At 49.2% G+C, this 12305-nt stretch overlaps 1 protein-coding gene across 1 annotated transcript; it reads right to left on the reverse strand.

The window, feature by feature from the left end:
- Positions 1–4646: 4646 nt before the first annotated feature.
- FZD5 (frizzled class receptor 5) lies at positions 4647–11984 on the reverse strand. The gene is made up of 2 exons (XM_045868109.3): positions 11342–11984; positions 4647–11067 (listed from the first exon to the last, which is right to left on the reverse strand). Exon 2 carries the CDS (start codon positions 10807–10809, stop codon positions 9034–9036), a length of 1776 nt encoding a protein of 591 aa, XP_045724065.1. The 5' UTR covers positions 10810–11067; positions 11342–11984; the 3' UTR covers positions 4647–9033.
- Positions 11985–12305: the final 321 nt, after the last annotated feature.

Below are 12305 nucleotides of genomic sequence, written 5' to 3' on the forward strand. Positions count from 1 at the left end.
CAGGAAGAGTGTAGAAACAATGTGAGTTATATGAGGATTTTAAGCAGTTAAAACCTAGGAAAGAAAATGGAAGAACTAGATTTGTGGTTGCTGTAAAGAGAAACAGCCCACATGTTTTGACTTTAAAATACTCCTTTTCAAACTTACATTTCAGTGAGAAATATGCCAAATCTTCATAAGGTTTATGACACTAGCCACTCAGGTTGAGCAATATACTCTATAAACCCTGAGAGTCCTGCTGTATTTTTGTCCACCTTAATTCACTACCTAAGGTCAAATCTTCAGCTGATCACTTTGTTCTTGATAAACTGCTGACAGGGTTAAATGATCTGATTTCATTTAGAAGGGCAATCTCACAAAACATTGTAAGACTGTACCCTTTACTATGCCAACTACTAAGCAGAAGTGCTGACATGAGCAGTCAAAGGTTACATAAAAATCTGGGAGGAAGAACCCTGGACAGGACTAGCTTCAAGAACTAGTTGGCAGAGTAAGTAGAATCACACATTGTCCTTTCCCTCTTGGCTGTAATTCTAGATGGCAGTACAGCTATCTTGATAAATGGGAAATTGAGTCAACTCAGGGTAAAAGTAATAAACATCCCTGAAAGCTAGTAGGTTCTCTGACAAAGGGCATGGAAACTGGTCACTAGTAGTTTAGTAACTATGGCAGTGTTCTCAGGGCTTTATACCTAGGAAGAGTTTGTTCCCTAAATAAGACTATATAAAAGAGTATCTACCTCAACTCATTTACCTTCAGTTTTAGTTTTTTTTCTTATTAGACTACTGACCAGTGAAAACTTTAACTCTGATATATTGTGAACTGAGTTTTTAAGTCTTTACAAGGAAAAGACAAAGGTCTGAAATGTATGTCTGAACGAAGTGAAACTGCCATTTTTGTAGGTCAAAAATGGCTGCTCGTGAGCAGTTTCACATGGTTCATCCTAAGACATTCTTAAGGCCCAATGTTTCTGGTTAAAGAGAAACTTTCTCCTTGCTGTATCATCAGATTCCATTACGACCTTCTCTTTGACATTTACTCTTAAATGTACCCCGTGTATGCCCATACATAACTGAAATCCAACACCACTGAATCTTGGTTTTATAACGGTTCAAGGTTCATTTCTTGGTTTAGTTTTCCTATATGTACAAATACACTATTCCTTGATTTAAAAAAAGAATGCTGAAGCCAGTATTTATGGGAGAACCATGCACTCTGTATCCATGTTATACAGTGTTTTGGAAAAGTTGAGCCACAGCATATAAATTAGCTAAAATCTTTCATCACCAAGACCTCTCTCTACTCACATGTGATAGGACTACAACTGTTGCCTCACCCAGAAGCGGTATTCTTGAGTACAGAGCTACTTGGAAAAGCACTTGAATCTGTAGATGACACGCAGCATCTATCACGGTAAGGATTCGATTGCCTAAAGTCTTAACTGTTAGCCACTTACTGACCTGGTCGACCAGACACTGTGACAGCAAGAAAGCAAAAAATCTAGGACCCTTTCAGCAAAGCCTATTCCTGTAGATCACAAGTGCAAGTGGCTTGGTTTCGGAGGCAATTTCCACTATTTTTAAGAACATGTACTTAATGTGATACAAATTTTAAGAATACTAGTTTGTGGCTGGGGATTTCTAGAGTGCAGAAAGAATGAAATATAGAAATGAAGAGGAATCTGACATCAAAGGAAAAAAGGTTAACGTTCTTTTAAGAAGGAACAGGTTAGGTGTTAATGATTATAACTGCTGGGAAGGGAACTACGTAATCTGGATTAGAGAAATTTGATGATCGCCTCAGAACCTAAAGTCCTCAAGAAGGTATTAATGGCATCCACTTCGAGACCTCAAATTATTCTGCTAGTTTTTTGGTGGGTTGTTTTTTTGCTTTGTTTTTGAGAGAGAGAGTGATCAAGCGTTGGAGCGGGGAGGAGGGGCAGAGAGAGAGAGGGAGAGAGAGGATCTTAAACAGGCTCCATGCCCAGCCCAGAGCCTGAGGTGGGGCTTGATCTCACCACCCTGAGATCATGACCTGAGCCAAAATCAAGAGTTAGATGTTTAACCGACTGAGCCACCCAGATGCCCCTGCTAGCTTTTTCTTAAAACATCTATTCCTTCATCATCTTACCATTCTCAATTCTACTAACCTTCTAGCCCCCCAGATGGTGGCCCCATTATCTCCTCACTTTTGGAACAGAGTCGCAAAAGCAGATCTTCCGTGTGCCCCCTCCCACTGCTGATTAGGGTCCTTCCTCAAGAATATCGTCTCCCCTCTGCTAGTGTCCAGTGGCAAAGCTGGATGTTAGTTACCACTATGACCCACTTCCAAAGCATTTGCACCAGGTTGCAGGAAATACAGGATCTATGTGGCCCCCAGGCTAACCGGCCCTTGTAATCCCCTATACTCTACTTGAGAGAGCTCCTGGTTTCCCCCAAGCAGCTGTTCCCCGAATACTGCCCTTGTTCACTCCCCTGACCTGCCCACAACTGGAGATGATCTCCTCAGTCTCGGGAGCATCCCCACCTTCCAGCTCCAAGACTCACTTCATCCGGCATTAGGAATAGATGCCTCACTTCTTAAGGTAGCCCTCTCACCTTATGGAGGTGATTCCATTCCAACTTTTTAACACCAGCCTTCTATATCCACCCCTCCACCAATTTATCCCCTTCTGCTTCAAAACTGCACCTTCGCAATGCGAGGATGGGGCAATTTGACCCTGCTCGGTCCTTTACTTGTCCTATTACTTCTCGAGATACAGTCCCCAGACCACATACCTCTCATCAGCTGAAAGTGCCTATGAAAAACGAAGCTTCTCTAAATGCAATGTGGAATCCTGGATTGGATCCTAGAACAGATAAAGCGCATTAGTAGAAAATCTGGTGAGATCCAAGTGAAGTCTGGAGTTAATAGTGATGTGCCCGTGTTGACTCTTCATTGGGACAGTGTACTATGACGATGTGTTAGCATTAGGGCCACATGGGAAAGGGGTATACAGGAACTGGATTATCTTTGCAACTTTTCCGTAAACCTAAAATAATTCCAAAATAAAGTTTACTAAAAAGGGGGGCGGGGGGGGAGCAGCAGCTTCTTGGGCCCAGACCTACTGAATCTCAATTCCTGAAGCTTAAGTCTGGGAATCTACATTTTTAATAGGAACCCCAAAAGATTCTATCAATTCCCTTTCCATTCCATGACTGAACAGTTGCTTCTTCCTTGCCTTACCTTAACCTGACCTAATCCTTTAGATCCTCTCAGCCCTAAGATGAGTACTATTATCGCCTTTTCACAGATGAGAAAACTGAAATCCTCTGAGATTAATACACCCAGGATCACACAGCCCATAAATGGTGGAGCTGGAGCTTGAATCCCTAGCCATCTCGCTGCCACGGCTTTAAGCATAACCATTCTACTGCCTTTCAATCCTGTTTCCATTAGTGACAAACTAAACACCTCTAGATCACTACAAGAATTATTACCAATAATACCCCGGACCCACCTATTTCTCCAACCTGCTAAGTCTCTATGGCCCCTTTGGCTCCAGCTTGTGGCTTTGCCCCGACCCCCCTTTCCAATGGGGGGGGGGAGTGAGCAATGTGAAAGTGCCGGGAAGATGCGCCAACCACAGAGTCCTGTGCATGGAAGGTACCGTTGCTCTTCGGTCGGGATCCAGCTCATCTAGTGTATTTTCCGTTCTGCTTCTCCCAACTGCCCTAACTACTGTAGGAATCTGATAACGTTCACAGCACTCACTCTGACATTAAATTACATACTCTCATATCGTTATTCACCCCTTATTGGATTTGTCTGATCTCCCCCCAACAAAATTTTCAGCTCCTAATGACCCAGCCACTCCTACATACGTAGGCCCTGGAGCCTTGCGGGAGAACACGGACACACCGAGCATGAACATGAGGCAGTGGTTCACAGCCTGGTGGCCAATCTGCACTTTGCCAAAACAGGAGCCAGCAGAAAGTACTCGACGGTGCAGTGGTGTCTCAGGTTTACTAAGCATCCGTCCTGATTATCAGGGAGGTGCCAACTCGAAATCAATTTCTATCCTTTTATCTGGGCTCCCTGACTTGTATTTAGAGCTTGATACCACATTGGGAGGCTAACTGCTGAGTGATAAACAGTTTTGAGAGTCCCTGCCCCCCAACCAGACACACAAAACAACAGCATCACCTCTATTCAAAGAGGTTCAGTAGATAGTACAGTGGAGGGTAGATGAAAGAGAACACAATCTCAGGCAATGTCTCTGGTCTTACGTGTATTTCCCTTCATTTCTTCAAGTGAATCATGATACAATCACAGGATCGGCAGGAGAAACCTATGAAGTATATTCAAGTAAAATATGTGTCCATTAGTTTTGCTTCTGGTGACTGGAATTTGCTTGATTTTCATATTAATAAAAACACTGCCGCTTTAAGTACATCTGAGAAATCTGATTATGAAGTCAGAATCCACCTATCTCCTTAGGTACTCTTAGGAAGAAGTGTGTGTCTCCATAAAAGCCTAAGGAGAAAAAGACATGTACAGCATCTTTTTATTTTCTTTACCATTGCTTTAATGCACTTTAAAATTTATCTACATCAATTGGGAACAAAGAAACAAAAATAGACATTTCTTTGTTTTTCATAAATAACTACTCTCCATATTTGATAAAAATTTCAAACCATTATTTTACCTTCCCACAAATATAATACATACAAAATCTTTTCTGAAATAATAAGGTCAGCAAATTAAGTATCTCGAGACTAACATAACCACATACAACTGCTGTTCTATGGACTTCCAGGAACAAAACAAGAAACGAAAACTTATCAAGATGCTCTGGGTTTCCGTTTGTTAATGTTACAGATTCAGAATTATAATCATCTGCCAATAATAATTTATAGATTCAAGTTGATTGTCTACAAATAAAATATCGCTGGCTCTGATCTGTGAGTTCTGGCTTTGACACAACAGTGAGGACGCTGCATGGTAGGCACCATACATATGTGAACATCAGAGAAAGTACTGAATGCCCTGGACTCCACCTACTGACTCGGTATGTGCCTCATTTGGCTCAGTCATAAATGCACCTGCACCAAACCCGTATCAAAAGTCACTAAATCTCTCATATATATATTATGTACATACACACCCACAACACACACATACTATACATACAGTTTGTAACAACATGAAGCAATATTGTCTCAAAATGATGTACCACAAACATTATCCTGGCGGAAATAAATCCTGCAATTGTCATTGAGCTGCTAGAAGGTTTTGAGTGTTCTGCGTCAGGTTACTTAGTTACTTCCATCCTGCCCACCCTTGGCCTGGCTTTAATGTCTTGGTAGCTTTTTTCCCCTCAGAATCACCCTCCCTCACTCCAGGCATATTTTCTTCCCAGGATCACTTGATTGGACTTGGGAGGCAAGAAAGGGCATGCAGAGAGAGGGAGCAGGCAATTCTCAGCCACTGTACCTCACACCTGCCTGGATTTGTGATGTTCTCTGTCCTGTTTGCCACATTTGGTGTTAGAAAGCAGTTATTCAAAGCTTTGTCTCTCCTACCCCCCTTGGTCTTTGTAGAGCACAAAAGTGAAAGAAGCCTCTTTAGCAGGGATAGCAGTTCATTAAAATATACAACTACATTTCCTAGCTCTGGGGTTCCCATTCTGTACTTGAGAGTGCAGGTCACGGATGCTGTTATTAAGGTTCAGTGTGGGATCCATGAGGTTTTCTCCCGGCAGCCCGTGTCAGGATTAGTGCAGCCCTGGCCCAGGAGGAAACAGCCTAATGAATACCAACTTGGAAACAGTGCTGTTGGCACATTATTTAAGCTTGTACATGCGTACAATTACACACCACACACACACACACACACAGGCCTGTCATTGGGAACAGTCATGTGGAAAGATGACAAAGGTTTAAAAGATAAACCAATAAGGCACCAAGAAAAATTATTTTCGGCCAATTTAGACAACATCAAAATGTGAGGAGGGAAATAATGTAAGTTAAAGAGCCTTCCTAAAGTCTGGCCAACTGATTCACTAAGAGGTCACATTAGTTCCTTTAGACAACCTTCTAAATCTTCACCCCCAATCTATGAAGTGAGACAATGCTCAAAACTGAACTGTGAAAGGGGCATGTGACATTAAACTGAACCATAAATCCTCTCCAACTTCACAAAGCTATCTGTGAAGAGTTGCTAGACTCCCCCCCCCCCAACAAACACAACCCTTCCTTCTATTTGTTTTCATGAGTATGGATTGTTTGCATAATAAAAATACAAACCAGGGGAAAACAGTGTGTGGGATGGAAGTAGAGGGTGACCATAAATAGATCCAACCTCTCTCCCCTGGGTAGGGGTGGGGTGGTTGACAGTAGTAAGACTTGAGGGAAGCAGGTGGGCTTTATCTTTGAGGGAAGGGAGAGGAAGGGCATGGGTGAGAACACAGACTGAAAACAAAGGGACACCTCTGAAAGTTGGTTCTGCAACTAGACCCCAAAAGGCATTACCTATATTGCCTCTCCTTGGCTGAGTATCCTTTGTCAGCAGCCTTGTTTTTTTTTTTTAAAGTAAACTGGTTGTTCTTTTAGGCTTGGCATGTTGCCAAAATGAAAAAAGAATTTTTTTAAATGAAGAATTAATCCACTTTCATCCATTTCATGCCACAACTTTTAGATACACTGTGCATCATATCTGGATTCCTCCACAAAGAAAAAGAAGTAAGGGGGACAAGGCAAATTAAGCACAATGACTGAAGGCAGCAGAACAATCTATGTACTTTCTGGGAAGACACACTAAATGAGGGAAAAGGTCAAGGTGATCACGAAAGGTCCTCATTTGACGAAAAACAGAAGAAATTGGCCCTCAGACAGGGAATCTACTCCAAGGTTCTAAAAAGCAGCTTCTGAATAAGGGCAGGAATAAGATGTGCAAAAAGTTCTGTAGCTCTATGTACTAAGTTTTGTTGAATCTACTGAAATTTTAACTTGTGCATTTTTATAAATACAAAAGCTTTTGAGAGTCTGCAAAACTACAGTACCAGGCTTCTCCCTGCAGCAAAGTGTTTCAATTCACTATGGGAACTATGCATTTCTTTCCTTAATACCCATGAAGGGAACACTGACCTGGATTTAAATCTTACTTTTCCAACTTTGGTATAAATGAGGGACAAATGCCTAGACTCGTCATTTTCCTAGGGAGCCATTCTAAAATTTTAATTGTTTTTGCATTTTAGCTTCCTAAATGTAGTCCCCACTCAACCCTGGTTACTGGTGTTTTGCTGGCCAATGCACTATCACCTCCTTCCCCAAGCTGTGGCCTCACACTCTTCATGAAGGAACAGTTAAACAGATTAGAAAAGCAAACAGAATTCTTTAATAGTAAAGAAACCCGTGTGTGTGTGTGTGTGTGTGTGTGTGTTCATATATAGGCTTTCATATATGAATGGTTGAACAGATTTAGGAACACAAACAGAATTCTCTAATAGCAAAGTGCATGTGTATTTGCATGTGGATGCATGCAAGTGTGTGCTCATCAGGAAAAAAGTGTGTGCTTTCTCAGAGGAAAAAAAAAGAGAGAGAGAGAGAAACAGATTGACGTGGGGGAGAGAGAACAGCTTTCCTCCTGCAAAGCAGGACCCTGATCCATATTTTAAAAGCTTATGCAAGTGTATTATGGGTGTCATTTGTTTTGAGAGACTGCAGAAAGCCATGTTTTGCTGCTTTGGGAATATCTGGCTATTAAACTAGTCCAAAGTCCAGGGACACTTATTTTCCCTCATTGCTGCCAATGTTTGTTCACAGGTAGCCAGCCTCCCTCCCCCCAGTTCAAGCACCCCATTCAAGGGTGGGTGTGGTTTCTTAATCACAGCTCTCCAGGCGAGGAGGAATAAGAAAAGCAAAAAAGACTGTTTAACATGATAAAGGAGGTGGGATGGGGGTGGAGCAGATAAGAGAAGTGTTGGAAATTTACTTAATTACTGGAGGTATATCCATTTTAGTCCTTACATCTAAAAAGCAGCCCCTCTAACAACTATCTCTAAGTACTTCCAGAAGAAGGGAGTGGGGGTTTACTTTTACCAAAATCAGAACACAAGTTCTTTTTTTTTTAAAAAATTGGGATCACTGAAGCCTATTAAGAACCACCCCCTCCTTCTCTGGCACAAAGCTGCCATTTTACCAGTCTAGAATTCAAGCTCAACCAATCACCATCCCTTAGGTTTTCACTTTTCCAAATATTTATACCGGCACTCTATAAGGCCACCTCTAACTTATTCAAGACAACACCGGGTGCTGTTAAGAATAAGAAGGATTACAAGCACTACAGAAAAGAAACCGAAGCTCGATAAATAAACAAAGCTAGGATGGCACACAAAATCGTTAAACACTCTCTAACCTTGTCACTTTGGGGAGGCCCTAACCACATTATGCTCCCCCTCCTTGGCATGAATTGGGGTTTCCCCTAACTTAGGGACTAGAAAGAGACAAGCAGCTCACCTTAAAGCATCTTGGACACTTTAAGCAATGAAAGGAGAAAACAAGCTGAGAAAGCACACCCAACCACTTCCCAGTCATAGAAACCTAAACTTTCACTGTTCACATTTTTTTTTTTAAAGACACAAGTATAGGAAATATATTTTCCCAATTTAGACCACACAGTTCAAAGAAACCTGAACCAAGCGGAACTTCATTATAATGCCAACCTTAGGATTGTAAAGCCCCCAAAGCAAAGGTAAATTTTGTTGCCAAAATGCAACAAAGTTTAAAATTAAGAAAACTACATATAAATTAAAAACAGGGTTCCCCTAAAAAAAAAAAAAAGGTAGTAAGAAACACAAAATAGAATACACGTGAGCTGAGCCCCTTTGAGAAGTCCTGGGGCAGGTGCTCCCTTGAACGGGCCCCTTTCCCCTCTCTCCAAGTTGCCCCAGGAGGGGGCATCAGCACCGTGACAGTAAACGGAAGTGAACTTGGCAAAGCTACCAAACAAAACAGCCCCCGCCCCCCCCCGGCCCTTCTGGGCCTCGGCCTCCTACACGTGAGACAGGGACACCTGCTTGTGGTAGGCGGCGGCCGCGGCGGCGGCGGCCGCGGGGGGGCCCGGCGGCCCGGTCCTGCCCGTGAGCGCTGCGCTCGCCTCATAGTCCCCGGCGGCCGTGGCGCCACCGCTCTTGTGGCCCCGCCGCGGGCGGCAGCAGCAGCGGCTCGTGAAGCGCCGCCACGACTCCACAGTCTTGCCGGACCAAATCCAGACGCCCGACGTGATGCCCACCACGAGGCACATGAAGTACTTGAGCATGAGCACCCAGTACTCGGGCTTGGCGCGCGGCCGGCCGGCGTCGGGGCCTGGGCACGCGCAGGTGAGCGCAGCCTCCCAGCTCTCGCGATAGTGCTGCTCGTACAGGTAGCAGGCCACCACGATGCTGGCCGGCACCGTATAGAGCAGCGTGAAGATACCGATGCGGATCATCAGCTTCTCCAGCTTGTCCGTCTTGGTGCCGCCCTGCTTGATGACGCTACGGATGCGGAAGAGCGACACGAAACCCGCCAGGAGGAAGAGGGTGCCCACCAGCAGGTAGAGCACCAGCGGGCCCAGCACGAAGCCGCGGAGCGAGTTCAGGTTCTGGTTGCCCACGTAGCAGATGCCGGCCACCGGGTCCCCGTCCACGGAGCTCAGCGCCAGCGCCGTGATGGACTTGACGCTGGGGATGAGCCACGCGGCCAGGTGGAAGTACTGCGCATAGCCCGCGATGGCCTCGTTGCCCCACTTCATTCCAGCTGCCAAGAACCAGGTGAGTGACAGGATGACCCACCAGATGGAGCTGGCCATCCCGAAGAAGTAGACCAGCAGGAAGACGACAGTGCACAGCGCAGGGCCTGTCGTCTCGTAGTGAATGTGGCTGTGCTCGCGGCTGCAGGCGACGCTGGCATGGCCCACCACCAGGCGCACCAGGAAGCCCAGCGACACGCACAAGTAGCAGGCGGACAGGAAGATGATGGGGCGCTCAGGGTAGCGGAAGCGTTCCATGTCTATCAGGAAGGTGGCCACCGTGGTGGAGGTGGAGATGAAGCACAGCACAGACCACAGGCCAATCCAGAAGGTGGCGAACGTGCGCTCGTCCGGGCTGAAGGAGGGCTGGTAGCAGGGCACCGCGCAGTTGGGCACCTGGCCCGTGCGCACCTTGTTGTAGAGCGGGTGCGACTCCTTCAGGATGGGCACGAAGGGCTCGCGGCACTTGCACACCGATGGGCCCCCGGCGGCGCACTCGCCCCCGGAGGCCGGGGCCCCCGCTGGGCCCGGGAGGGTGGGTTTGGCGGGGAAGGGCCTGGGGGGCGCCGTGGTGGCCTCGCTGCGGTTGTAATCCATGCACAGGACCTCGGCGTCGCGGCCCAGCACCGGGAGGCGGTCGCAGCTCATGCGCTCCGGCCAGGCGAAGCCGTACTGCCGCATGAGCGGCGAGCAGCCGGCCTTGGCGCGCTCGCACACCGAGCGGCAGGGCGGCAGCGGCTTGTGGTAGTCGGGCAGGCAGATGGGCGTATACATGGAGCACAGGAAGAAGCGCAGGTCCGGCGAGCAGTGGATCTCCACCAGCGGCCAGAACTGGTGCACCTCCAGGCCAGCCTCGTCCTGCGTGTCGTGGTTGAACTGGTTGGGCATGTGCGTCAGGTTGTAGCCGATGCCGCGGCACATGGGCACTGTGATTTCCTGGCACACCGGGGCCTTGGAGGCAGCCGCCGCCCGGCCGGCCAGCTGCGCCAGGAGCAGCAGCAGCAGGGAGGGCGGTGCGGACGGGTCAGGCCGAGCCATAGCCCCCTCCCTCCCCTCGCCTTGCCTGCCGCAGCCCGCGCGGGGCCCACGCAGCCGGGGGAAACCGGGCGGCCTTTCCGCCGACTTGTGTGTGGCGCCTCGGCTGGCAACCTGTTGGCTTTTCTCTTAAATTCGTCCAAAGATAAACTGTTTCGGGAAGGCGCTGCCTCCGCAGGCAGCGCTCAGCTCTTCGCCAGATAGGGTGGGGAGGGACGGTTAGGGCTCCGGTTCCAGGGAAAGTACTCTCTAAAAAGGAAGCTGGGGGAGAAGAAAAATTGCAACTCCCAATTAGAGGGGAGTCAACGACACAGTCCCCGCAAGCGCTCTCCAAATCTCTAAGTTAACCTCTCTCCCTTCCCTCCCCTCCACCTCCGGGAACCAAACTACCGACTCCCAGCCCATCGCCACCCCCCACCTCCCTCCACGCTGGGCCCTCCGGGCTGTACCCCGGGGTCGGAGAGCTCAGCCGCCCGGAAAAGGGCGGAGGAACCGGGAAAAGAACGGGGAGAAAGGGGCAGGCGCGGGCTCTCACCTTCGCGGATCCCGAGAGAAACAGATAGTCGGCAGCCAGCCTGGGTGCTCCGTCCCTGGGACACTCGCTCAGAAATGCGACTCAGAGACGGGCTGGCACCCGGAAAGTTTGACGATAGACTGGGTATCCGAGGCGCGGCACATGGCAGCAGGTGGGGCGTCTCAGAGAGGGGGTCGCACCCTGAGCGCGGCCGCCGCAGGCCGGTCACTCGCCCTCTCCTCCTCCGGGGCCCCCCGCATGATCCGAGCGGGGCAGAGCAGGAGCAGGCCGTGCGTTCCACCGGGGTCCGGGAGCCGGACGAAGGGCGAGCGCGCCTGGCAGCACCTGGGCGAGGGGAAGGCGGTGTGCGGCAGCCGGGGGATCCCGCTGCCTCACTGCACCGGGAGCAGCCGGCGCTGGCACCGCCGGGACTGCATGGTGCTAGCCCGCCGCCGCGTCCAGCCCGCTGCTCGCCTCCCCCCCTGCAGGGGGCTCCGCGCTCCAGCAGACTCCTGGGGGCGGTGGCGGCGCTCCCGGGAGGCGCCCGGCTCGGCTCCTCCCCCGCGCTCTCTCACTCTTTCGCCCACCTCCCGCGGGTACAGAACGGCGCGCGCTCGGCGAGGGCAGCGGAGACTCGGACGCGGGCTGACTGGCCTGTCCCGCCCCGCCCGGGTCACCTGCCTCTAAAGCTCGCCGGGAGGCCCCGCCCCTTCCCCGCCCCCTCGCGCTGGGGCTCGGTTGGTGGGCCGCCCCGCCACGTTCTCCGCGCGTCCCCGCCCACTGCCCCGCGGGCTCGGCCTCTCCCCCGGCGCCCTCCGGCCCCGCCCGGAGCGGGCCGCCGGGGAGCGCGGGCCAATAGCGGGCCGGAAAGCGATGGGGGCGGGGCGAATGCTAATCTCTCCTTCTCGAGACCCGGGGCGGGAAACCTTTGCTGGAAGTCCCTACCGAGTTCCCTGCGGGCGCCCACGGGTCCGGGGCTCACTTT

Source organism: Mirounga angustirostris, unplaced genomic scaffold (assembly GCF_029215605.1).
Source record: "Mirounga angustirostris isolate CCGP_5_RB_7025 unplaced genomic scaffold, mMirAng1.0.hap1 SCAF_3, whole genome shotgun sequence".
Classification (NCBI taxonomy): Eukaryota; Metazoa; Chordata; class Mammalia; order Carnivora; family Phocidae; genus Mirounga; species Mirounga angustirostris.

Excerpts from the sequence above, each read along its gene's own strand:
- FZD5 (XM_045868109.3), bottom strand. The coding sequence starts at position 10,809 with ATGGCTCGGCCTGACCCGTCCGCACCGCCCTCCCTGCTGCTGCTGCTC.